Below are 26,319 nucleotides of genomic sequence, written 5' to 3'. Positions count from 1 at the left end.
ATTCCATATAATTGTCTAAGACCAGAAAAAAGATTTCAGTTTTGATTCCTGCCTTTAATTCACTTATTCATATTATGAATTAGAAAATGACAGGCTCTTAGCTAATGAAACTTTTTAATATATTAGGGCACATATAAAATGGGTTGCTTGCTATTTAATCAATTAAAGTAAATCTTTTCTTCGTCTAAATCTAAGTGAAACGCAAATAGCAAGGAGGGAACTCTAAATAAACTTCAACTATATTTCATATATTAAATTGATCATCTCAGGTTTGAAAAGATTATATATTAACAATTGTGTATAATTAAATAAGACCTTGGTACCACATTACACTTAAAAAATAAGTTAAATAACTCATCACTATGACCAAGTAACAGTTACTCATTTCACAATAAACATCGTTCAGAATGTCTTCACTGATTCTCATTCAGAAAATGAGACAAAAGTACCTCTTTGTCAGAGCAGTGTCTCATTTTTTCCCACAGGTTCTTATTTATATCAACCAACAGCTTATCTTGGTTCAATGCAGAAAGCTTTAATCTAAAATACGGAAAAGTTAATTAGCACTGTAGTGAAAAGAAAGAGATCAGACTGTTACTGTGTCTACGTAGAAAGGAAAGACATAAGAGACTCCATTTGGAAAAAGACCTGTACTTTGAACAACTGCTTTGCTGAGATGTTGTTAATTTGTAGCTTTGCCCCAACCACTTTGCCCCAGCCACTTTGACCCAACCTGAAGCTCACAAAAACATGTGTTGTATGAAATCAAGGTTTAAGGGATCTAGGGCTGTGCAGGACGTGCCTTGTTGACAAAATGTTTACAAGCAGTATACTTGGTAAAAGTCATCGCTATTCTCTAGTCTCAATAAACCAGGGGCACAATGCACTGCGGAAAGCCGCAGGGACCTCTGCCCTTGACAGCGGGGTATTGTCCAAGGTTTCTCCCCATGTGATAGTCTGAAATATGGCCTCGTGGGATGAGAAAGACCTGACTGTCCCCCAGCCCGACACCCATAAATGGTCTGTGCTGAGGTGGATTAGTAAAAGAGGAAAGCCTCTTGCAGTTGAGATAGAGGAAGGCCACTGTCTCCTGCCTGCCCCTGGGAACTGAATGTCTTTGTATAAAACCCGATTGTACATTTGTTCAATTCTGAGATAGGAGAAAAACCGCCCTATGGTGGGAGGCGAGACATGTTTGCAGCAATGCTGCCTTGTTATTCTTTACTCCACTGAGATGTTTGGGTGGAGAGAAACATAAATCTGGCTTACGTGCACGTACAGTCACCGTACCTTCTCTTAAACTTAACTATGACGTAGATTCTATTGCTTACATGTTTTTGTCCTTATTATCACCCTGCTCTCCTACTACATTCCTTCTTGCTGAAATAATGAAGATAACAATCAATAAAAACTGAGGGAACTCAGAGACCGGTGCCAGTGCAGGTCCTTGGTATGCTGAGCGCCGGTCCCCTGGGCCCACTGTTGTTTCTCTATACTTTGTCTCTGTGTCTTATTTCTTTTCTCAGTCTCTCGTCCCATCCGACTAGAAATACCCACAAGTGTGGAGGGGCAGGCCACCCCTTCAAGCATAGGGTTCAGAAGCCAGCTTGAATGAACCAGCTCAGATCTACAATCATGCTTAATTTAATTCTTCCTAGTTTTTTTCTACATAATAAGAGGGGAATTCATTCAAGAAAAGCCTGATTATTCACTTGAAGAACAGCAGTTCAAGAATGTCATACATCAAAAAAACTTCTATCACTAACAGAATTCTCATCTCAACGTACCAACTTGTTCCAATGTGAAACATTTCGCTTATAAAGAATCCTAAGGTCTGTCAATGATCGCTGCTATAAAGTTGTAGCTATTATTATTTTATTTTTTTGAGACGGAGTCTCACCCTGTTGCCAGGCTGCCAGGCTGGAGTGCAGTGGCGCAATCTTGGCTCACTGCAATCTCCACCTTCTGGGTTCAAGCAATTCTCTTGCCTTAGCCTCCCGAGTAGCTAGGACTACAGGTGCTTGCCACCACGCCCAGCTAATTTTTTTGTGTATTATTTTAATAAAAGTTCCCGGCCAGGCGCGGTGGTTCACGCCTGTAATCCCAGGACTTTGGGAGGCTAAGGCAGGTGGATCACGGGGTCAGGAGATCGAGACCATGCTGGCTAATACGGTGAAACCTCGTCTCTATTAAAAATACAAAAAATTAGCCAGGCATGGTGGCGGGTGCCTGTAGTAGTAGAGGTTGAGGCAGGAGAATGGCGTCAACCCAGGAGGCAGAGTTCTCAGTAAGCCAAGATCGCGCCTGGGTGACAGAGTGAGGCTCTGTCTCAAAAATAAAAATAAAAAATAAAATAAAAGTTTCCAATTCAGTCCAAAGTCATATTTCACATTTTTAGAATAGCATCTATAAAAGCAGCAAAGTTATGATAGTCTCAATATATATTAGTCTTTTGTTAATAAATGGAGAAAATAAATTTCTAACAGAGATAGAATATCTCTTGTAGAGGATATATGCAGGCACACAGATGCAAAATCAAACAGTAAAGCACAACTAAACCTACCACTCATTGAGTGTAAGATCCAGTTTCATTCAAAATAAACATTCTCAGCTGGTGTGGTGGTTCACGCCTGTAATCCCAGCACTTTGGGAGGCCGAGGTGGGTAGATCACTTGAGGTCAGGAGTTCAGGAACAGCCTGGCCAACATGGTGAAACCCCGTCTCTACTAAAAATACAAAAATTAGCCTGGCATGTTGGTGGGCACCTGTAATCCCAGCTACCCGGGAGGCTGAGGCAAGAGAATCGCTTGAACCCAGGATGCAGCGGTTGCAGTGAGCCGAGATGGCGCTACTGCACTCCAGCCTGGGCAACAGAGCGAGACTCTGTCTCAATTAAAATAAACAAAGAAACAAACAAACAAACATTCTCAGGGAAATCCTGACACAGCCAACTCTTTCCAACAACATGAAGATACAAAATTTGCCAGTTTTGTTCAGCGATGAACCCCAGTGCATAGTATAGTACCTGGCAGATGTAGGTGCTCAATAAATATTTGTTAAATGAACACAATCAGGAAAATCTGAAATATCTTAAATTTCTGATTTTAAAACTACGTAATTCTTTTTTTTTTTTTTTGAGACAGAGTCTCGCTCTTTGGCCCAAGCTGCTGGAGTGCAGCGGTGCGATCTCAGCTCACTGCAAGCTCCACCTCCTGGGTTCGCGCCATTCTCCTGCCTCAGCCTCCCGAGTAGCTGGGACTACAAGTTCCCGCCACCGCGCCCGGCTAATTTTTCGTATTTTTAGTAGCAACGGGGTTTCACTGTGTTAGCCAGGATGGTCTCAATCTCCTAACCTTGTGATCCACCTGCCTCAGCCTCCCAAAGTGCTGGGATTACAGGCTTGAGCCACTGCGCCCAGCCAAAACTACATAATTCTTTTGAAAAATTTTTAATATTCTTTTTCTTCTACTTCTAAAACCCAGATAATTCTTAAAGACTATTTTATTTCTTTTCTGTTAGATTGGTTCAAATTTAGTTGGATAGTCCCAGATAAGTATGACATAAACATTATTTTGAGTTTTAAAGTCTGATTTACCTAAGGGAATCTAGATGTATCTAATTTGTAAATCAGTCTGCAGTATTTACGTATACCATAGCAATGAGCTATCTTCTACGTAAAACCATGTTCTTTTATATATGTAAACAAGCGTAAATGTGGTAAAATTATAAACTCAAAGGCAATCTGATTTCAGGCACTATATATAGATTGAGTATCCCTTATCTGAAATGCTTGGGACCAGAAGTGTTTTGGATTTTGGACTATTTGGATATACGAGATACCTTGCGGGTGAAACCCAAGCCTAAACGTGAAATTCATTTATGTTTCATATATACCTTGTACACATAGTTTGAGGGTAATTTTATACAATATTTTAAACAATTTTGTGCATGAAACAAAGTTTGTGTAAAGTACTTACGTATTTATGCGTGGAATTTTCCACTTGCATCATGTTGGTGGCTAAAACGTTTTGGATTTTGGAGCATTTCTAAGGTTACTCAACTTGCATAAATCTCTAAAGGATATTTTCTTTTGAAGGTGTTCTCTAGCAATCAACTTATGATATCATAATCTAAAAATTACTGTTTATTCTTATTAAGGACCTACCTTTTCCTAAGAACGGTATGAAAACAATTTATATACGCCATTTCTATTGTTCATATCTATTGGCTGAGTAGGTTTTATTATCCTCACTTTAAGGATTTGGAAATGAAGGTTAAATGACTTACCCAAGGTTACACAGCTAGTGTTGAAGCCAAGACTGAGCTTCAATCTGACTACGAGGCCAAAGCTCTTTCTCCCACATCACACTGCCAATTAATGCCATCAATTTTACCCCATGCCAGCATTATTCTAATCAAAACCTTACCACACAAACTATTCACTGATCCCTCCCCTCAAAAAAACACACATAAAAATTAAAGCTTTCATACTCTTCAATCTTTTGGCGACGAGCCTCACAATCTTCTCTATAAATCTGTATCTTGGGTCGGTAAACATATTGACTTAACATCAGGTCTTCTGGAGTAGGTGGTGTGTTTACAGTAAACTGGAAAAAAAAATTCAGTCCCTGAGAACTGGTATCTTGCAGACAAAACCATATACAAGAATTAACTCAAATTTCAGAGTGCCTATTTTAAAATGTTCTACAAAGAAAAATTTGAATACTCAAGTTCATAAGGCCAGTAAACAAAAAATTGGAATCTGAATTCAAGTCTCTGACTTCTAAGTCCCTTTCCCCATAGATGTTTACTGGAACTGTGGTTGTTCTTACTCACATGGGAATGACAGTAGTTTGAAAATGGCTATGCGTTAAGAAAATAAACATTACCTAAAAATTCAACTTACCAGGAACCCTTTTTAATTTTTTTTTTTTAAGCCAGTTTCCTAGTAACTATTCCCATTCTCTAGCCATAATCCTTACTCTATCCCAGGCTGAACTCAAACTTTTCTGGCACATCCTCCAATTATAAAACAAGGCAGTGAAAATTTGGTTATTTAAAAATGTTTTGCAGAACTAATCCAATGGTTTTGATGTCCTTGATGCAGTATTGAAAAAATCAAGTCAGGGTCGGGCACAGTGGATCACACCTGTAATCCCAGCACTTTGGGAGGTGGCAGGCAGATCACTTGAGGTCAGGAGTTTGAGACCAGCCTGGTCAATAGGTGAAACCCTGTCTCTACTAAAAATTCAAAAATTAGCTGGGCATGGTGGCGCACACCTGTAGTCCCAGCTACTCTAGAAGCTGAAGCAGGAGAATTACTTGAGCCCAGGAGGTGTAGGCTGCAGTGAGCCGAGATTGCGCCACTGCACTCCAGCCTGGGCAACAGAGCAGGACTCCGTCTCAAAAAAAAAAAAAAAAAAAAAAAGAAAAGAAAAGAAAAAAATCAAGTCAGCTCCTTATTTACAAAAATCAAACAAAACCCTACAACTGAATCTCCAACTCCTAGGCTCAAGCGATCTTCCTGCCTCATCCTCTCCAGTAGCTAGTACTACAGGTGTGTCACCACGCCTGGCTAATTTTAAAATTTTTTGTAGAGACGGGGTCTTGCTATGTTGCCCCGGATAGTTTCGAATTCCTGGCCTCAAGTGATTCTCCTGCCTCAACCTCCCAAAGCACTGGGATTATAGATGTGAGCCACTGTCTCCAGCTATGACTAGCCTTTTTTTTTTTGAGAGGGGGTCTAGCTGTCACCTAGGCTGCAGTGTAATGGTGTGATCACGGCTCACTGCAGCCTCAGCCTCCCGGGATCAAGCAGTCCCCCAACCTCAGCCTGCCAGTTAGCTGGGACTACAGGTGCATGCGAGCCACCATGCTTGGCTAATTAAAAAAATTTTTTTTTTCCTTTTTTTTTTTTTTTGAGATGAAATTTTACTCTTGTTGCCCAGGCTGGAGTGAAGTGGCGTGATCTCAGCTCATTGCAACCTCCACCTCGAGGCTTCAAGCGATTCTCCTGCCTCAGCCTCCACAGTAGCTGGGATTACAGGTGTGTGCCACCGTGCCCGGCTACTTTTGTATCTTTAGTAGATACAGGGTTTCACCATGTTGGCCAGGCTGGTCTCGAACTCCTGGCCTCAGGTGATCTGCCCACCTCGGCTTCCCAAAGTGCTGGGATTACAGACATGAGCCATTGTGCCCGGCCAAAATTTTTTTTTTTAGTTATGGGGTTTTGCTACGTTGCCCAGGCTGGTCTCAAACTCCTAGATCAAGTGATCCTCTTCCTCTGGTCTCCCAAAGTGCTGGGATTATGAGCATGAGCCACTGCAACCAGCCAAAAAAAAAAAGGATTTTTAAGGCTAGAATTATACATAAAAATCAAAACTATATATACTGGTTAAAAAAGAAATGGCAGGCCGGGTGCAGTGGTTCATGCCTGTAATCCCAGCACTTTGGGAGGCCAGGGCAGGCGGATCACCTGAGTTTGGGAGTTGGTGACCAGCCTGAACAACAATAGACAAACACTGTCTCTAGTAAAAATACAAAATTAGCCGGGTGTGGTGGCGCATGCCTGTAATCCCAGCTACTCGGGAGGCTGAGGCAGGAGAATCACTTGAAATTGTGAGGCAGAGGTTGCGGTGATCAGAGACAGTGCCATTGCACTCCAGCCTGTGCAACAAGAGCGAAACCGCATCTCAAAAAAAAAAAGAAAGAAAGAAAAAAAAGAAATGGCAGCCAGTGCGGTGGCTCACGCCTGTAATCCCAACACTTTGGGAGGCCAAGGCAGGCGGATCACCTGAGGTCAGGAGCTGAAGACAAGCCCGGCCCACGTGGCAAAACCCCATCTCTACTAAAAAATACAAAAATTAGCCGGGCGTGGTGGCGGGCACCTGTAATCCCAGCTACTTGGGGGGCTGAGGCGAGAAAATCACTTGAACCCGGGAGGCGGAGGTTGCAGTGAGCCAAGATCGCACCATTGCACTCCAGACTAGGTGACAGAGCAAGACTCCATCTCAAAAAAAAAGAAAGAAAAGAAAAAGAAATGGCAGACCTGGGCACAGTGGCTCATGCTGTAATCCCAGGAGGTTGAGGCAGGAGGATCACTTGAGACCAGCCTGAGAAACAAAGCAAGAGCTTGTCTTTAAAACAGTTTTTAAACTTTAGCTGGGCATGGTGAGGAAGTGAGACCCCATCTCTAAATAATGACAACACTAGAACCCAGATTATGTTATCCTATCCTTCCCTTCCCTTCCCTCCCCCTCCCCTTTCCCCCTCCTCTCCCCTCCCCTCCCTTCCCTTCCTTTCCTCCCTCCCTCTCTCTCTCTTTCTTTTGAGATAGAGTCTCACTCTGTCATCCAGGCTGGAGTGCAGTGGCGTGATCTCGGCTCACTGTAACCTCTGCCTCCTGGGTTCAAGGTTCAAGCAATTCTCCTGCCTCAGTCTCCCGAGTAGCTGGGACTACAGGCATATGCTGCCAGGCCTGGCTAATTTTTTTTGTATTTTCAGTAGAGAGAGGGTTTCACCGTATTGCCCAGGCTGGTCTTGAACTCCTGAGCTCAGGCAATCTGCCTGACTTGGCTTCCCAAAGTGCTGGGATTACAGGTGTGAGCCACCATGCCCAGCTAAGTATTTTGGATTTTTTTTTTCAGATTTTTGGAATATTTGCATACACATAATGACATATCTTGGGGATGGAACCTGTTTATACATGAAATTAATTTATGTTTCATATATATTTTATACTCATAGCCTGACAGTAATTTCATACAATATTTTAAATAATCTGCATGAAACAAAGCTTATATATATTGAACCATCATAAAGCAAAGGTATCACTACCTCGGCCACCCATGTGGACTATCTGTGGCTGTTCAGCATCACCACCATTCCTGACTCACAGTACATTTTAACAGCAACCCATTACACGAGGTCAGGTGTGAAATTTTCCATTTGTGGTGTCACGTCAGCACTCAAAAATTTTGGGTTTTAGAGCATTTCAGATTTGTGATTTTTTGGATTAGGGATGCTCAACCTGGAGTATATCACTTCTTTACAACCTCTAATGAATTAATGGCTGCAAACACGTCATCACCAGACATTATCTATTTCCTAATGGAATTACAACGATAAAGTAAACTTGAAAAAAAAAAACGCTGTTAATCTAATCAAGCCTATATTAATTTACAAAAAAAAAAGGGCAGAGAAATATTTGGGTATGCACAATTAGCAACATCTGGACTGTGGTAAACGCTACAGAAAAACCTGGTTCCTTCATTAAAAGGAAGGAAGGAAAGAAAAAAAGTGAAGATTAAAAAAATTTTTTAAATACCAAAAAAAAAAAGAAAGAAAAAAGAAAAAGAGAGATGGAAAAGGACCTTATAGATTATAAGACTAGAGAGAGATTTCAACTAATCGGCAATGTTTGAATCTCATTTGGATCCCAAGATAACAAACTGGGAAAAAAAAAAAGGCATAAGACGATCAGGGAAATGTAAACACTGACTGAATAATTAACCATTTTATGGTATGATTATATTGGATATGTTTTTAAAATAAGAGTCTTCACCCTTTTAGGGAATACATATTGAAATACTTATAGATTGATGATGCTTGGAATTTGCTTCACAATTATTGGGGGGAGGGGAAATGGAGGGTTAGGTAGAGAAAAAACAAGAGTTGATAATTTTGAGACAAGCTCTCACTCTGTTGCTCAGGCTGGAGTGCAGTGGCGCGATGTCAGCTCATGCAGCCTCCATCTCCCGGGTTCAAGTGATTCTCCCACTTCAGCCTCACGAGTAGCTGGGACTACAGGCATGCACCACCACTCTCAGCTAATTTTAGTATTTTTTTGGTAGAGGGAGGTTTCACCATGTTGGCCAGGCTGGTCTCGAACTCCTGACCTCAAGTGATCCTCCTGCCTAGGCCTCCCAAAGTACTGGGATTACAGGTATGAGCCATAGCACCAAGACTAGAGTTGATAATTTTTGAAGTTGGGTGACAGACACACAGGGGGTTAATAAAACTATTCTCTATTTTCTGATATGTTTGAAATTTTCTATAATACTAAAATTGTTTTAAAAAGGTTTCATCATAAACTTTCATAACACATAAAGTGAAGCACAAGACCACATTCCCAGAGATCTGCCAGGAAGAAAAGTGCCAGTGAATATTAGGCTCATGCACAGCAAGCACATATTGAATGCAGTTGCCTATGCTGTATGCAGTGGGTGGATTAATTGCTGCACCTTGAATTCAGCACCATGTGTAAAGCCACCCTCCTCTCCAGGACTTACTATGATTAAGTAGTGTCCAACTTATACATAATCAGTATCTGAGAACTTCAAGCCTAGCAGGAGCACTTGCAGTAATTTCTCAACCAGCTGGGTGCGGTGGCTCATGCCTGTAATCCCAGCACTTTGGGGGGCCGAGGCAGGTAGATCACCAGAGGTCAGGAGTTCAAGACCAGCCTGGTCAACATGGCGAAATCCCACGTCTACTAAAAATACAAAAATTAGCCAGGCATGGTGGTGGGTGCCTGTAATCCCCAGCTACTGGGGAGGCTGAGGCAGGGAGAATCACTTGAACCCGGGAAGTGCACTCCAGCCTGGGTGACAGAGCGAGACTCCGTCTCAAAAAAATACAAAAAACAAAAACAGATCCTCACCCTTACTAGGAGATGTGAGTTATAGTGCTTTGGCCTGAGTCACTACATGAGCATGCAGGGGGTCATGGGCCTCTACAATAGCACCTTCTGCTAGTGCCGCCAACTGAGTTCCTGCAACTGTACGTATATATGGGAGCTGTGTACATGTCTGTGAGGGTTGGCACACATCTCTCCCCCTGCCTCAAGAATACATTCCCCAGGTGGGTGTGGTGGCTGACACCTATAATCCCAGCACTTTGGGAAGCTGAGGCGGGCGGATCATCTGAGGTCAGGAGTTTGAGACCAGCCTGACCAACACGGGGAAACCCTGCCTCTACTAAAAATACAAAATTAGCCAGGCGTGGTGGTGTATGCCTGTAATCCTAGCTACTTGGGAGGCTGAGGCAGGAGAATCGCTTGAACCTGGGAGGCGGAGGTTGCGGTAAGCCGAGATCATGCCACCGCACTCCAGCCTGGGCAAGAAGAGTGAAATTCCATCTCAAAAAACAAATCCTGAAACAGGCCGGGCATGGTGGCTCACGCCTGTAATCCCAGCACTTTGGGAGGCTGAGGTGGGCAGATCACGAGGTCAGGAGATCGAGACCATCCTGGCTAACACAGTGAAACCCTGTCTCTACTAAAAAGAAATACAAAAAATTAGCCGGGCATGGTGGCAGGTGCCTGTAGTCCCAGCTACTCGGGAGGCTGAGGCAGGAGAATGGCATGAACCCAGGAGGTGGAGGCTGCAGTGAGCCGAGATCGTGCCACTGCACTCCAGCCTGGATGACAAAGTGAAACTCCATCTCAAAAAAAAAAAAAAAAAAAAAAAAAAAAAAAAAAAAAATCCTGAAACAGATGCCCACAGCCACGAACCTCATTTTCCATGGTCCACATATAATCCATCTCTTTGGCCTTTTCCTATTTTGGGATTTTCAACTTCTTTCCTGAAGTACCCTGAACTCTCTTTCCATTTTGATAGGTTTGTTCCCAGATATATTTTCCTATCACTGCCCCTCCTGACTTCAGCAAGACCTGGGAGGAAAGGGGAAGATTCATAACATCAATTTGTCAAGGATCAATTCCTAAAGCATCCTCTCCCTCCTTCACCCTGCCAACATCCTCCCTGTTCCTATCCTTCCCCTCTGCTCTCCTCTGTTTGGTCTTGGTCTCCTAATACTCTTTCTACTTTCCCTTTATAAGAAAAGTAGAAAGAGTATCAGCCCCTGGATGCACACCTAAGCTCCTTTCTCCTCCCTATCTACAGTTGAGGCAAGAGGATTCTACTGGCAGCTATCATGGTAATAAGGCTGAGGCCCAAAAGAGTTGTGTGCCCATCTTCCCAATTTCTATCCTTGATTTACCTTTCACATTCAAATATATAATTCTCTAGTAATTGATTTGTTTCTAAACAGCTTTATGGAGATATAATCCACATACAATGCAATCCATCCATTTAAGTATACAATTAAATGAATTTTAAAGTATATTCACGCACCAGGAGTGGTGGCTCATGCCTGTAATCCCAGCACTTTGGGAGGCTGAGGTGGGCGGGTCACGAGGTCAAGAGTTCGAGACCAGCCTGGCCAAAAGGGTGAAACCCTGTCTTTACTAAGAATACAAAAATTGGCCAGGTGTGGTGGCATGTGCCTGTAATCCCAGGTACTTGGGAGGCTGAGGCAGAAGAATCGCTTGAACCTGGGAGGCGGAGGTTGCAGTGAGCCAAGATCATGCCACTGCACTCCAGCCTGGGCAGTAAGAGAGAAACTCCATCTCAAAACAAACAAACAAACAACAACAACAATAAAAACCTAAGATACAAACACACACGTTAGCCTAGGCCTACACAGGGTCAAGATCATTAATATCACTGTCTTCCACCTCCACTTCTTGTCCTACTGGAAGGTCTTGAGAAATAATAACACCCATGGAGCTATCATCTCCTATGATAACAATGCCTTCTTTTGGAATAACTCCTGAAGGACTTGCCTGAGGCTGTTTTACAGTTAACTTGTTTTATTTATAAGTTGGAATATACTCTAAAATAACAATAACGGCTGGGCATGGTGGCTTGCACCTGCAATCCCAGCACTTTGAGAGGCAAAATAGGATTGCTTGAGGCCAGGAATTTGAGACCAAGCCTGGCCAACATACTGAGATCCCATCTCTAAGAAATATTTAAAAATTAGCCAGGTGTGGTGGCTTGTGCATATAATCCTAGCTACTTGGGAGGCTGAGGCAAGAGAATCCCTTGAGCACAGGAGGTTGAAGCTGCAGTGAGCCAAGGTCACTGCACTCTGGCCTGGGTGACAAAGTAAGATTCTGGTTCAAAAAAATAAAATAACAATAAAGAGTATAGTATAGTAAATACATAAAACAGCAACCTAATGGTCTGTTATCATTATCAAGTATTATGTTACTGTACATAATTATATGTACTACCCTTTAACAGGAATGGCAGCGCAGGTTTGTTTACATTAGCATCACCACAAACATGTGAGTAATGTGTTGTGCTACATTACTATGTCACTAGGCAATAGGAATTTTCCAGCTCCATTACAATTTTTTTTTTTTTTTTTTGAGACAGAGTTTCGCTCTGTCGCCCAGGCTGGAGTGCAGTGGCGTGACCTCAGCTCACTGCAGCCTCTGCCTCCTGGGTTCAAGCGATTCAGTAGCTGGGACTCCAGGCACGGGCCATCATGCCTGGCTAACTTTTGTAATTTTTGTAGAGATGCGGTTTCACCATGTTGGCCAGGCTGGTCTCAAACTCCTGGCCTCAAATGACCCACCCGCCTTGGCCTCCCAAAGCACTGGAATTATAGGTGTGAGCCACCATGCCTGGCCTCCATAAAAATCTTATGGGACCCCCTGTGTATATGTGGTCCGTTGTTAACCAAAACGTCCTTACGCAGCACATGACTATTCTTTGGAAAAATATCTTTTCAGATCCTTTGATCATTTTTAAATTGGGTCGTATTTTATTTATTTATTTAAATAGAGACAGAGTCTCACTATGTTTTATTTATTTATTTAAATAGAGATGGGGTCTCACTATGTTGCCCAGGCTGGTCTCAAACTCCTGAGCTCAAGCAATCCTCTAGTCTAGGCCCCTCAAAGTGCTAAGATTACAGGCATGAGCTACCAAGCCAGGCCTAAATTGGATTGTATTTTTATTATTGAGTTGTAAGAGTTCTTTATATATTTTGGATAAAGCTTCTTATCAGATGTATGATTTCAACTGTTTTCTCACATTCTGTGGGTTGCCTTTTCACTTTCTTCGTTTTTTATTTTTTTTTTTTTTTGAGACAGGGTCCGGCTCTATCTCCAAGGCTGGAGTGCAGTGGTACAATCTTGGCTCCTTGCAAGTTCTGCCTGCTGGGCTCAAGTCATACTCCCACTTCAGCCTCCCGAGTAGCTGGGACTACAGGCACATGCTACCAGGCCTGGCTAATTATTTTATTTTGTACAGGATTTCACCTGTTGCCTGGTCTGGTCTCAAATTCCTAGGGTCAAGCAATCCTCCCGCCTCTGCCTCCCAAAGTGTTGGGATTACAGATGTGAGCCATGGCACCCAACAAAAAATAATTTTAGTCTCTTTTAATCTATGAGTACGTTTTCTTTCTTAATCTTCTATATTTTAGCTTTCTCTTTTTTCATTCACTCATTTAATTAAAAGATGTGGGTGGGGGGGGGGTCTCGCTATGTTGCCCAGGCTGGTCTTGAACTCTTGGTTTCAAGTGATCTTCCCTCCTCAGCCTCCCACATAGCTAGAATTACAGACACCAGCCACTGTGCGCAGCTGCTTGTTTCTTCTTAATTAGACTCTTCAGGAGTTTTCTTATTTTATTGTCTTTTCAAACTATAGCTTTTGGACTTATTCTTTTTTTTTTTTTTTGAGATAGGGTCTTGTTCTGTTGACCAGGCTGGAGGGCAGTGGTACAATCATAGCTCACTGCAGCCTTGAACCCCTGGGCTCAAGAGATCCTCCCATGACAGCCCCCTGAGTAGTTGGGACCACAGGCACAGGCCACTACACTTGGCTAATTTTAAAATTTTCTGTAGAAACAGGGTCTCCCTATTTTCCCGAGGCTGGTCTCAAACTCCTGAGCTCAAGCATTCCTCTCGCCTTGGTCTCTCAAAGTGCTGAAATTACAGGTGTGAGCCACCATGCCTGGCCTGGATTTATCCTTTCCAACAATTTTTGTTTTCTATTTCATTAGCTCTACTTTTTACCTATATTAATTCTATCTTCCTATCTTTTTTGTGGATATTATGAGTATTAATATCTTGGCTGGGCACAGTGGCTCATGCCTGTAATCCTAGCACTTTAGGAGGCCAAGGTGGGTGGACTGCTTAAGCCCAGGAGCTCAAGACCAGCCTGGGCAACATAGCAAGATCTCGTCTCTAAAAATAAAAAATAAATAAATAAAAATTTCTTTAGTTTTAGACTCCATGACAACAAAGATATCTAAGGCTTTTAATTCCTGCTAAGTATAGCTTTTGCTGTATGTCCCACAGACTAGCCATTAAATATTCTCCTTTACTAAGAAATATTTTCGACTTCTTTGATCTAGGAGTTATCTAGAAGTGTTTCCTGTTTTTTTTTTTACCCAACTACGTTGTCTACAACAGCAGTCCCCAACCTTTTTGGCACCAGGGACCAGTTTCATGGAAGACAATTCCTCCAAGGACCAGGAAGAGGGGATAGTCTCAGGATGATTCAAGCACACTACATTTATTGTGAACTTCCTTGTTTTTATTTTATTTTTATTTATTTTTATTTTTATTTTTTGAGACAGCGTCCGGCTCTGTTGACTAGGCTGGAGTGCAGTGGTGCAATCTTGGCTTAATGCAACCTTCACTTCCTGGGCTCAAGCCATCCTCCCACCTCAGCCTCCCGAGTAGCGGGGACTACAGGTGTGTGCCACCATGCCCAGCTAATTTCTGTATTGTTTTAGAGACGGGTTCAGCCATGTTGGCCAGACTGGTCTTGAACTCCTAAGCTCAGGCGATCTGTCTGCCTGGGCCTCCCAAAGTGCTGGGATTACAAGTGTGATGAGCCACCATGCCCAGTCTGAACTTTATTTCTATTATTACTACATTGTAATAAATAAAGAAATAATTATACAACTCATCATAATATAGAATCTGTGGGAGCCCTAAGATTATTTTCTTGCAACTAGACGGTCCCATCTGGGGGTGGGGAGGCACTGACAGATCATCATGCATTAGATTCTCACAAGGGGTGCACAACCTAGATCCTTCATGTGTGCAGTTCACAATAGGGTTCGTGCTTCTGTGAGAACGTAATGCCACTGCTGATCTGAAAGGTGGCAGAGCTCAGTTGGTAATGCAAGCAATGGGAAGTGGCTGTAAATACAGATGAAGCTTTGCTCACTCCACCACCATTCACCTCCTGCTGTTTGGCCCAGTTCCTAACCCCAGGGGTTGGGGATACTTCATCTACAAGATACTGTGTTTCTTAATTTCTAAGAATCTCAGAATGTTTTGGTTCTTTTATAAGTTCTAATTGTATTGGATCAAGATTAGATGATGTAGTCTCTATAAAACCTCCATTTTAAAAAATTTATTAATGTTTTCTTTGTGGCCAAGAGTATAACTAACTGTTGGAAATGTCTGATAGACTTAAGAGAAAAAACATTCCTATGTAAGGAATATAAGTTTTTCTATTAATCTTTTCAATTGAGAGCGGATTGTATTATTCAAATATTCTATGATCTTAAATTTTTTGAGACAGGATACTGATATGTTGACCAGGCTGGCCTCAAACTCCTGCGTTGAAGTGATTCTTCCACCTCAGCCTCTTGAGCAGCTGTGATTACAGGCACCTGCCACTGTATCCAGTTTACATATTTTTGATTTTGAAAACTGTTCATTAAAAACCTCTGCTACCCTTAGATTTTTATAATTGAGGAAAAAGCCCACGTTAGTTTTGTAATCAGGAAAATGTATCAAAAAAATAGATGGCAAGGAATGAAGGGAAAATTCAAATTTTATCTTATCGAAATCCATGATTAAAAAAATTCATGTGAAAATTTTTGGTTTTTGTTTATGCTAACCACACATCTCTCTACTATAAGAAAACTCTCGGCCGGGCACGGTGGCTCACACTTGTAAACCCAGCACTTTGGGAGGCTGAGGCAAATGGGTCACGAGGTCAGGAGTTCAAGACCAGCCTGGCCAATATGGTGAAACCCTGTCTCTACAAAAATACAAAAATTAGCCGGGTGTGGTGGCACGCGCCTGTAGTCCCAGCTACTCAGGAGGCTGAGGCAAGAGAATCACTTGAACCCAGGAGGCAGAGGTTGCAGTGAGCTGAGATGGCGCCACTGCATTCCAGCCTGGGCAACAGAGCGAGACTCCATCTCAAAAAAAAAAAAAAAAAAAAAGGCAAAAAAAAAAAAAAAAAGAAAACTCTCTATAGGAAAATTTGCTCTCTTCCATTCTTTCTGTGCTTTTAAATAAATGTTTGCTTTGATGCAGTTTAGTAAAAAGTGCAATATATTTTAACTGAGATAACCAATTTGCCAAGAAACTGCACTTACATTGCCTGGGAGATTGCTCTGTCGGGGTTTCTGTATCAAGATGTGGACCTGGAGAAGTATAAAGAACTCCCTTATTGTTATTCTCCCATCTTGGAGTTTCTGAGAAAAGAAAAAAAGTTTGCATGACCATTCAATGTGATTTCACTTTGATATAACCACTTCATTTGTTTCTAAAAGCTTAAGGTATCTTGTATACATTTATGGAAATATTATCCAGATATCTACAGGCTATACATGAGCAGATTTTATCTAAGATCATTTCTTAAGGTTATTGAATAACAAACAGAGTTTTAAAAATCCCAAAACCCAAAAGATACATCATTTTTTTCTCTTTTTTTGAGACAAGGCCTTGCTCTGTCACCCAGCCTGGGGTACAGTTGTGTGATCATGGCTCACTGCAGCCTTGAACTCCTGGGCTCAAGTGATTCTCTTGCCTCAGGCACCATGTTGCTGAGATAACAGGCATGAACCACCATGCCCGGCCAAAACAAATACCTTTTAATCGTGACTTCTACTCTATTTAATTAATTGTTATGTTGGATCTTTAACAAAGAAAAGTAGTCTTCTGTATATTTGAAATATTTTGTAATTAAAAAAAATTTTTTAAACCAAGAATATTACGTGTATTAGAAATGAGACGTTTAAACCTCTTTTCTTTATAAATAAAAAAAAGAAAAAGAATTTTAACATACCTCCCTCAAGCTCTCTTCACAAATAGTATCTCTGAGAAACTGTGATTCCATTTGACTACTGCGGTAAGCTAGAAGTAAAGCAAATTCTGGTGATGAACAAGTCAAAACTAAACTGTGAACTTAATTGTGGTTATCATTCAGATTGTTTCTGATCCTGAAGCTACCCATTGGGATCTTTCTGGGAAGACAGTCATGTAGCAGGGCAAAGTATATTATAGTTTTAAGGCTCCAGTGTTTCTCCACTAATTATAAGCCCACGAAGGAAATCACTCTATTTCTCTGTAGTATGTCACTTCTCAGTGCATTACAATAACTAAGAATTAAAAATAAACTAAATATTATTTTACTGATCAACTTTTTATAACCCCAAAAAGGCATATACAACATTCAAATATTTCCTGAACTAAAAACTACTTATTATTAGTTAAGTAAGCAGATGGCTGCTATTATTTAGCCTTCATGAAGCTCTTACTGCTGAAGTCCAGAGAGGTCCCATCAGCCTTGATTGAATCCAGAGAGCTGCTGCAACTAGATGGGGTCCTGCTCAGGTTTTTTATCAATACACTGTTAGCACTTTTATCTATATCCTCTTCAGTATGGTGATCAAAAATCTGAAATTGTCAATTAAGGAATATCATCAGAATAAAATATACACTGTATACTTATGACAAACACTAACAGAAATACTACTTCTAACATACAATTTATCTATAATTCATATGAAATATCTTAGTAAAGAATTAGAATAAGTAACAAACATCTTAAGCCTTTAATTAGAGTTAAAAGTAATTTTATTGAAAATAACTCTATGGATTATACTGTGTATGCAAATTATTCCTCATTATATATCTAAGTTATAATCAGATCCTGTAAGCTACCAAATGTTCACCTATCCAATTATTCAACTACTAGCCACCAACAGCAGGGCAACCATACTGCAGAAAACCAGACTAGAATATTGGCTGTATGTGGTGGCCCTGGCTAGAGTCCAGACAATAAACTTATTTCCAGGCTTTTCTACTTTCCTCCCCAGCTGACCAAGACTTCTTTAGCTGAATAAGTTATGTGCTCCTGCTTTTACTATTTTAACCATTTGACTTCACAGCTTTAGATGCCATCTTCATCTATCTTCTTACATGCTTTTTGATAAGTTTTTTTTTTTTTTTTGAGGCGGAGTCTCACTCTGTCGCCCAGGCTGGAGTGCACTGGCGTGATCTCGGCTCACTGCAAGCTCCACCTCCCGGGTTCACGCCATTCTCCTGCCTCAGTCTCCTGAGTAGCTGGAACTACAGGTGCTCGCCACCATGCCTGGCTAATTTTTTGTATTTTTAGTAGAGACAGGGTTTCACCGTGTTAGCCAGGATGGTCTTGATCTCCTGATCTCGTGATCAACCTGCCCTGGCCTCCCATAGTGCTGGGATTATAGGCGTGAGCTACCGCGCCTGGCTGAAAACAATATATTCTTTTATGTAAATGCTATTAAGGGGGCTGGGCGCTGTGGCTCACGCCTGTAACCCCAACATTGTGGGAGGCTAAGGAAGGTGGATCACTTGAGATCAGGAGTTTAAGACCAGCCTGGCCAACATTGTGAAACCCTGACTCTACTGAAAATACAAAGATTAGCCAGGTGTGGTGGCACATGCCTGTAATCCCAGCTACTCAGGAGGCCAAGGCAGGAGAATCGCTTGAACCTGGGAGGCGGAGGTTGCAGTGAGCTGAGATCACGCCACTGTGCTCCAGCCTGGGCAACAGAGCAAGACTTAATCTCAAAACAAAACAAAAATAAATAAATAAATAAATAAATAAATAAATAAACGCCATTATGGGCCATGGTGGCTTATGCCTGTAATCCCAGCACTCTGGGAGGTCGAGGTGGGTGGGTCACTTGAGGCCAGGAGTTTGAGACCAGCCTGGCCAACGTGGTGAAACCTCGTCTCTACTAAAAATACAAAAATTAGCAGGGCATTGTGGTGTGCACCCATACTCCCATCTACTTGGGAGGCTGAGACATGACAATCACTTGAACCAGGGAGATGGAGGTTGCAGTGAGCCGAGATCGCGCCACTGCACTCCAGCCTGGGCAACAGAGCGAGGGTCTGTCTCAAAAATAAATAAATGAATAAATGCTATTATGTAAACTCCATGACAGCAGATTTTTCTCTGCATTCCCAGCACATAAAACAGTGCCTAAGACATAGCAGATAATCTATATATTTATCGAAAATAGAATGCAGGCTGGACGTGGTGGCTCACTCCTGTAACATCAGGACTTTGGCAGGCCAAGGTGGGTGGATCACCTGAGATCAGGGCTTCGAGACCAGCCTGGCCAACATGGGGAAACCCCATCTCTACTAAAAATACAAAAAAAAAAAAAAAGAAAAGAAATTAGCCGGGTGTGGTGCCAGGCACCTGCAATCCTAGCTACTCGGAAGGCTGAGGCAGGAGAATCACTTGAACTCAGAAGGCAGAGGTTGCAGTGAGCTGAGATCACACAACTGCACTCCAGCCTGGGCAACAGAACAAGACTCTGTCTCAAAAATAAAATAAAATAAAAATAAAATTAAATAAAGAAAATGGACTCTCAACTTCTACATATCCTTGTCAGCCAAGGAAATTCAGTCAAGCTTTACTTCATGCAGTTGGCAAAATAAAAAGCTTTTTACTCCCCAAATATAACAACACTGAAGATGACTTTTCAAGCTATATATAACCTCCCTAGAGATTCTTATATAAAGCCAAATTGACAAATCACTAGAGGTGACAGTATATACCTTTTGAAATTTTTGAAATTATACAATTTTAACTTTGGCTACTTTTTGTACAATTTTCCATTTAATTTTTTTGTGACTATTTGTCACTTTAAATTGCTTTGAAGTCTAGCTGTTAGTCAATTAATTTCTGAAGGTTCTACATAAGAATATTTTTCCAGCCCTATAAGTGGAAATAATTATTTTCTGCCTACCCAAGACTAAGATTAAAATTTGAGAATACCCACAATTTAAAAAAACAAAACAAAACCCAAAATTCAAGAACAATCTTTGGTTCAAGACAGAGCTCACCTCCCGATCTTGTGTCGTATCACTAAACTTAATCTCATTTTTTCTGATTTTTTTCTCCTTATGAATATCTTCTTCTTCTTGTACCCACGTTCTTTTTTGGCTATTGCAAGTTTTTCCCATTTCATTTTCACATGGTGAAATCTCTTTTTGGTATGTCTCAATCAAAGCCTTTTCCTCAGTTTCTATGTTAATAGAGTCTGAAGAATTGATCTCATCAGGATATACAGGAAGATTTTCCTCATTTATATATTGAGAAGGACTTAGGTTCAGTTTACCTGCAACAGATCCAATGCCTGAATCTTTGCTAGAGACTGGCTGAGTTTCTAAATGATTTATATCAGTTGTGTCTGCTGGAATCTGTTCCAGGTCATCAATACCAGTGACACTACAATTTCTCTTGTTGGGCAATCTAGGCAAAAAGATTCCCAAAGAACATCTCCTTACTTTATCTTTAAAAACTGTCTTTGGCGGTAGAGAGGTGGTTTCAGCTCCATTATGAGACTTTTTATTTTCCTCATCTCTACTATCTTTAGCATTGCTGGAGATTATGTTAATATTCTGTATTTCTGTAGCTTGCACTATATGCATATCATTGTGTGCCTTATTTCCTAATTCAAGTAATTGCTCTGGAAGGGGTGGTAGATGAACAGTTTGAAAGGCTAAGAACTCTCCAGTTTTTCCATTCAAATTATTCAGATTTGGTTTGATACTATGAACACATGGAACATTAGATGTAATTACAGGATCTGGTGCTTCTCCAGCATTGACATGAGTTTGAATGACTTGCTTAGTTACGTCTGAGTTACTGTGGAAATCTAGAGCTGTATTATAGTTAGTTGTTTGAATATTTTCCTTCAGTTCTTTTTTATAGGCTGCAGCAAACCATTCCTCACTATTGAGTATTTTGGGCTTGTTTTCACATATGGGTGCAGAGGAATTTTCTGTAATATTTAAACTCTTATTTCCAGCTTTAGACAGTATTACTTCTTCTTTATTGATACTACTCTGTCCTTTTTTAGGTAATGGAGGTTGGTCGGTTGAGAAATGAGGCTGAGGAATAACATAAATGTCATCAACATAGACTTTCATTTGATCCTTTGGAAGCTTAAAAGATACTCGCTTTGAATTAAATTTAGTCATCTCCCCCAGATCTTGACTATATACTAAAGTTTGATTAGCCAATAGATTTCGTGGATCCTTAATCAGATCTTGATCTTTGTGCAGTGTTATGACACAGTCTAACTGTCCTTTGGTACTGGTTTGAATAACTTCTTCCTTCTCTAACAAAGGACAAGGAGCAGAGAGAGGCTGTCCCTCAGATTCCAAGTAATATTCACTGGCAAAATCATTTGCATAAGCAAGATCATTTTGCACTGGGCAATAATTGGCTTTTTCCTCATCTTTATCACATAAGAGCATGGCACTACCCTCCAAATTATCAGTACAGGAAATAACATTTGGTAAACAGGAATAATTATCACTGGATCCACAAACAGCAGTTGCATGATTACTTGTAAAGTCCACATTTCTTCTATCTCTATTATTTAACTGACAGCTTTCAACTTGCGCTTTTTCCAATGTACAGGCCTGGTCTACAACTTTCCCTATGACCTTTTCATCCATAGCAGCACTATGAAATTTGATGATTTCATTAGTAGTTCTATTAGTAGCAGCAAAGAGTTGTTGCTTTTGCTCGGTGTGAAGAACAATTTTGTTTCCTACAGCCAGTGCTTGTTTTTCAGCGATTTCTTGAACACAGCTATTATCCTTAGGAAAGGAAACACCCAGGTTTTTTCCTTTTCCTATTCCAAATTTAGGGTTTTCTTCAAGTATTTTCTCTGTGGCTTGACAGTCAATGAAAACAGTATGGGAATCGGTGACTTCCAGATCACTGTAATTATCTGTGAACAATACGGTTTTGTCCATGGGCCTAATAGCTATTTCATTTGGCAGGAGAGTTTTACATTCTAAGGCAGTTGTGTGACTCCTAGTGATCTCCATGTCATCCTGCCCATATGAATACAAAATAGTTTTAGAAGCCCCTGCCAAATGGAAGTCCTCTTTATCCTCCAGGGCACTTTCGTTATCTATTTCCACCATACAACTCTGGGTAATATCCATATCATTTTTATGATTCTCTGAAAATACAACGGTCTTGTCATTTTTTAGCTTAAGGCTTTTTCTTCTCTGACTTTTGCCTGATAGAGGTTCATTCAGAAATCCAGGATTTTGTACATCTTTGATGTTTTTGCAAGTGGCTGATTTAGACAATTCCATGTTATCAGCTACCTCTACAGGGCCCCTATTATTAGACCATTCCTCCAGAGGGGTTAGCTGGCTGTCATTTGCTACTAGACGGTCACTTTCACCATTTCCTGGAAAGAAAACACTCTCCTCAGTAGGAGTACATATCACTGTTGGTGTTCCTAGGCTTTTCCTTTGGGATAGTTCAAAGTTAGGTCTGTCTGTTCTTTCCTTTTCTTGGTAGTCAATGAAAACAGTATGGGACTCTGTCATTTCTAGTTCAACATGATTATCTACAAACACTACAGTTTTGTCCATAGGCCTAGTAGTTATTTCATCTGGTGAGACAGTTTTACATTCTAAGGCAGTTGTGTGACTTCTAGTGATCTCCATGTCATCCTGCCCACATGTATATAAAATAGTTTCAGAAGTTCCTGCCAATGGCACCAAATGACAATCACGTTTCTCTAATAAAGGTCTATGGTTTATTTCTATTGTATAACTCTTCGTGATATCCATATCATTCTTATCGTCTTCTGAAAATACAATAGTCTTATCAATTTTTGGTCCACCAACACTTTTCCTTCCCCAAATTTTGACATTTTGCTTTTCCTTTGGAAATTTAGGTTTCTGTATACTTTCATCCTCTAACACATCCACAATACAGTTAGATTTAAGTACTCCACTTTTTTCTATGGGACTTTTACCACATTTTTCAACTTTTACAGCTATCTGTCTGTTCATTGTTGTTAGCTGGCCAGTAGTGTGTTCTAAATTAGTTTTACCAAGTTCTTGTAGTTCAGAAGGAACAAATCCAATGACAACAGTGTGGCTCTTTGTTAGATCCATATTTTGCTCTTCCTCTGAACATATAATCATCTTGTCATGGCAATAGTCAGGTGTGGGATTGCTTAAACTTTTCCTCAATGGCTCAGCCAGTTTAGAATTCTGGCCTAGTACAGATTTCACTGTATGACTACTTATAGCAGTATCATGATTTTTCATAGAGAACTGTCCTGATGAAAATAATGGCTTTGTGGCAGAAAACAAAGATTGTTCCCATGATACTGTATTTCTATTAGTTATTTGTTTATCAAGAACTCCACCACAGTAGACTATATCATGGCTTGTTGCTATCTCCTGATTACAATCAGCTGACTGAGGAGAATCTTTATCAAGGTAGGGCAAAATCTTCAAAACCCGATCTTTGTCTTTGTTCCAGGTGTCGGTTAAGCTGTTTTTGGCTATTATGTCTGATCGTTGAAATGGTTCATTACGACTTTTGGTAATTTCTTCACATTCATCTGAAGAGCTTTTGCTCTGAGAGTGAGATTCACTGGTATTCTCCAGTGCTAGATTATAAGCTGCAAGAGGAACCTGACTTCCTAAGTTACTTGTGTGACTTTCAGTCAAATCCGTATTTTCACCTGATAAGAGTTCAGTCTTTCTATCAGTCAATGAAATAGACAAAGGATTTGACAGGCTCTGCTGTATTCTTTCCTTAGATACATGAGGAACTGAGTTACAATTTACATTCATTTTCCCATCTTCTGATGTGGTCATACGATTTTGGAGCATCATTTCTTTTTCAGGTGTTGGTGCAGCTGCTATTTGCACATTTGATTGATCTTGTTTAAAAATCTGATTATCTATTGCAACTGTATGACTCTTGGTAATGTCCATGTTCTCCCCTCCGGAATAAATAGTTTTCTCTGTGAGAGAAGACATAGCATCTGGATTGCAATACATTTTAGAATAATTACTGTCATGCTTTAGCAAATTTTTCTCCTCTCTCATATTTGAGAGACATTTGGTCATTTCCATGGCATCATTACAACTAGAATAGAAAACAGTCTTACAACCTTGAATAGATGGATTATAACATATAGATTCTGGGGTCATGGCTAATATTCTGGCATCCTGATTACAAGTCTGTGAGACTATGTGAGTTTCTGCCCCCATAATATGACTTCTGGTAATATGTATTTTGTCTGCAGAGTTTATGGAAAGGTCTTGAAAAGCAGTATTTTGTTTACTCTTAAAAATTGTTTTATTTCCTGAAGCTTTAGTTCCATAACCTGTTGTTACATCCATGGCATTCTGAGTTTGACTTTCTATTTCAGAAAAATTACCTGTTGCAGGTAAAATCTGCAAAGTGTGGTTAAATGTCAAGTCCATAAAGTCATTGCCATAAATTGTAATATCATTACCTTTAGATTCCCGTGAGTTGGTCTCACTGGATGTGGGAATCAATGTCTGAATATTGGCTGTATGACACTGGGTGAAATTCATCCCATCATCTTTTTCTCTAAAGATCCTAGTAATATTACTGTTATTCTCATCTTCATTAAGAGATACATGCATTTGATGTGTAGAAGAGGCACTGTTCGGTTCCTTGGAATAAATAGGTATCTCAAAATTTTCTTTATCAGGCACATCAGGAAAAGCACTACATTTTCCTGTTTTCAATCTTTTTATGAAGTCATTGAAATCTATTTTATTTTCTGAAGAAGTGTTTTGATCCACGGAAAAATTTACTTCTTTTTTCATTCTTGAGTCCTCGGTATGAAGCTTTAAATTAGCTAGAAATGATGTGGTATCTATCTTGGTGGACTTTTCACTTAAGGGATTATCTAAAAGGCCTTTGGTAATCATTACAGTGTGACTTGATGTCAGGTCCATCTGGTTTTCATCTGAAAAAATGACTGTCTGGTCATTTGCATGTTTCCTTTCATGGTGATGTTCTATAATTGAAAACTATAATGAAAGCAAAATATAAGAGATCAGAACAAAAGCAAACTTTTAAAAAGGCATTTTACAACATGTACTACATAAAAAATCCTCAGTGATGGTTTCATAACACGTTGATTTGCTTGAATCAATGGTGTAGCATGTTGCATATAATTTGTCATTAAAAATTATTCTTGGGAAGCCGAGGCGGGTGGATCACGAGGGCCGGAGATCGAGACCATCCTGGCTAACACGGTGACACCCCGTCTCTACTAAAAAATACAAAAAAGAAAATAAGCCAGGCATGGTGGCGGGCACCTATAGTCCCAGCTACTCGGGAGGCTGAGGCAGGAGAATGGTGTGAACCTGGGAGGCGGAGCTTGCAGCGAGTTGAGATCGCACCACTGCATTCCAGTCTGGGCGACAGAGCAAGACTCTGTCTCAAAAAAAAAAAAAAAAAAAATTATTTTAGGCTAGGCACAGTGGCTCATGCCTGTAATCCAAGCACTTTGGAAGGCTGAGGCAGGGGGATTGCCTGAAGCCAGGAGTAACACAGTAAGATCCTGTCTCTACAAAAAATTATAAAAATTAGGCACAGTGGTGCATGCCTGTTGTCCTAGGCTACTAGGAAGGCTGAGGTGGGAGGACTGCTCGAGTCCAGGAGTTTGAGCTGTCATAGGCTAGGATCACACCATTGCACTCCAACTTTGACAACAGAGTAATACCCAATCTATTAGGAAAAGAAAAAGAAATCTAAAGTCTGCGAGTAATTTATTTTTTAGTGTTTTGGGACAAATTAAAAATTCAAGGTTAATTATACACCCACTAGAATGACTAAAAAATTAAAAACACTGACAGCACCAAATGTAAACATGACAAAAATTCTAATTACTATATTGAATAGGTCATTCTTATCCTAAATTTTAAAAGTCTAGGAAAGACATAAGCCTATGATGGCTAATCTATATTACATTCTAGACTGGGCTTGGTGGCTCACACTTGTAATCCCAGCACTTTGAGAAGCCGAGGCAGAAAGATCCCTTGAGCCCAGGAGTTCAAGACCAGCCTGGGCAACAGAGTGAGACCTTGTCTCTACAAAAAAATGAACAAAATTAGCTAGGCATGGTGGCGTGCACGTGTAGTCCCAGCCACTCAGGAGGCTGAGGTGGGAGGACCGCTTCAGCCCAGAAGATTGAGGCTGCAATGAGCCAAGATTGTGCCACTGCACTCCAGCCTGGGCAACAGTGTAAGACTGTGTCTAACAACAACAACAAAAAATCCTTCTTGTTGGAGACAGCCTAAAATATATATATATATATATATATATCACACTCTGTGCTACAACATTTTTTTCGGTGAGGACACAGATTAACTCTTTGCTACTGAAAGTA

The 26,319-nt window shown here is 40.6% G+C and overlaps 1 protein-coding gene across 1 annotated transcript in view; it reads right to left on the bottom strand.

Annotated features, from left to right (window-relative positions):
• The window catches only part of KNL1 (kinetochore scaffold 1), a 70,410-nt gene that overhangs the window by 18,836 nt on the left and 25,255 nt on the right, over positions 1–26,319 (bottom strand). The window contains exons 10-15 of the mRNA XM_019011332.4: positions 19,955–24,955; positions 17,368–17,506; positions 16,896–16,963; positions 16,204–16,302; positions 4,492–4,607; positions 450–540 (exon numbers count right to left, since the gene is read on the bottom strand). Of these exons, the coding sequence (XP_018866877.4) occupies positions 450–540; positions 4,492–4,607; positions 16,204–16,302; positions 16,896–16,963; positions 17,368–17,506; positions 19,955–24,955 (5,514 nt within the window). The remainder of the gene's footprint in view (positions 1–449; positions 541–4,491; positions 4,608–16,203; positions 16,303–16,895; positions 16,964–17,367; positions 17,507–19,954; positions 24,956–26,319) is intronic.

This window comes from Gorilla gorilla, chromosome 16 (genome assembly GCF_029281585.2).
Source record: "Gorilla gorilla gorilla isolate KB3781 chromosome 16, NHGRI_mGorGor1-v2.1_pri, whole genome shotgun sequence".
NCBI lineage: Eukaryota > Metazoa > Chordata > Mammalia > Primates > Hominidae > Gorilla > Gorilla gorilla.
This window is presented reverse-complemented; position numbering and strand designations above follow the sequence as displayed.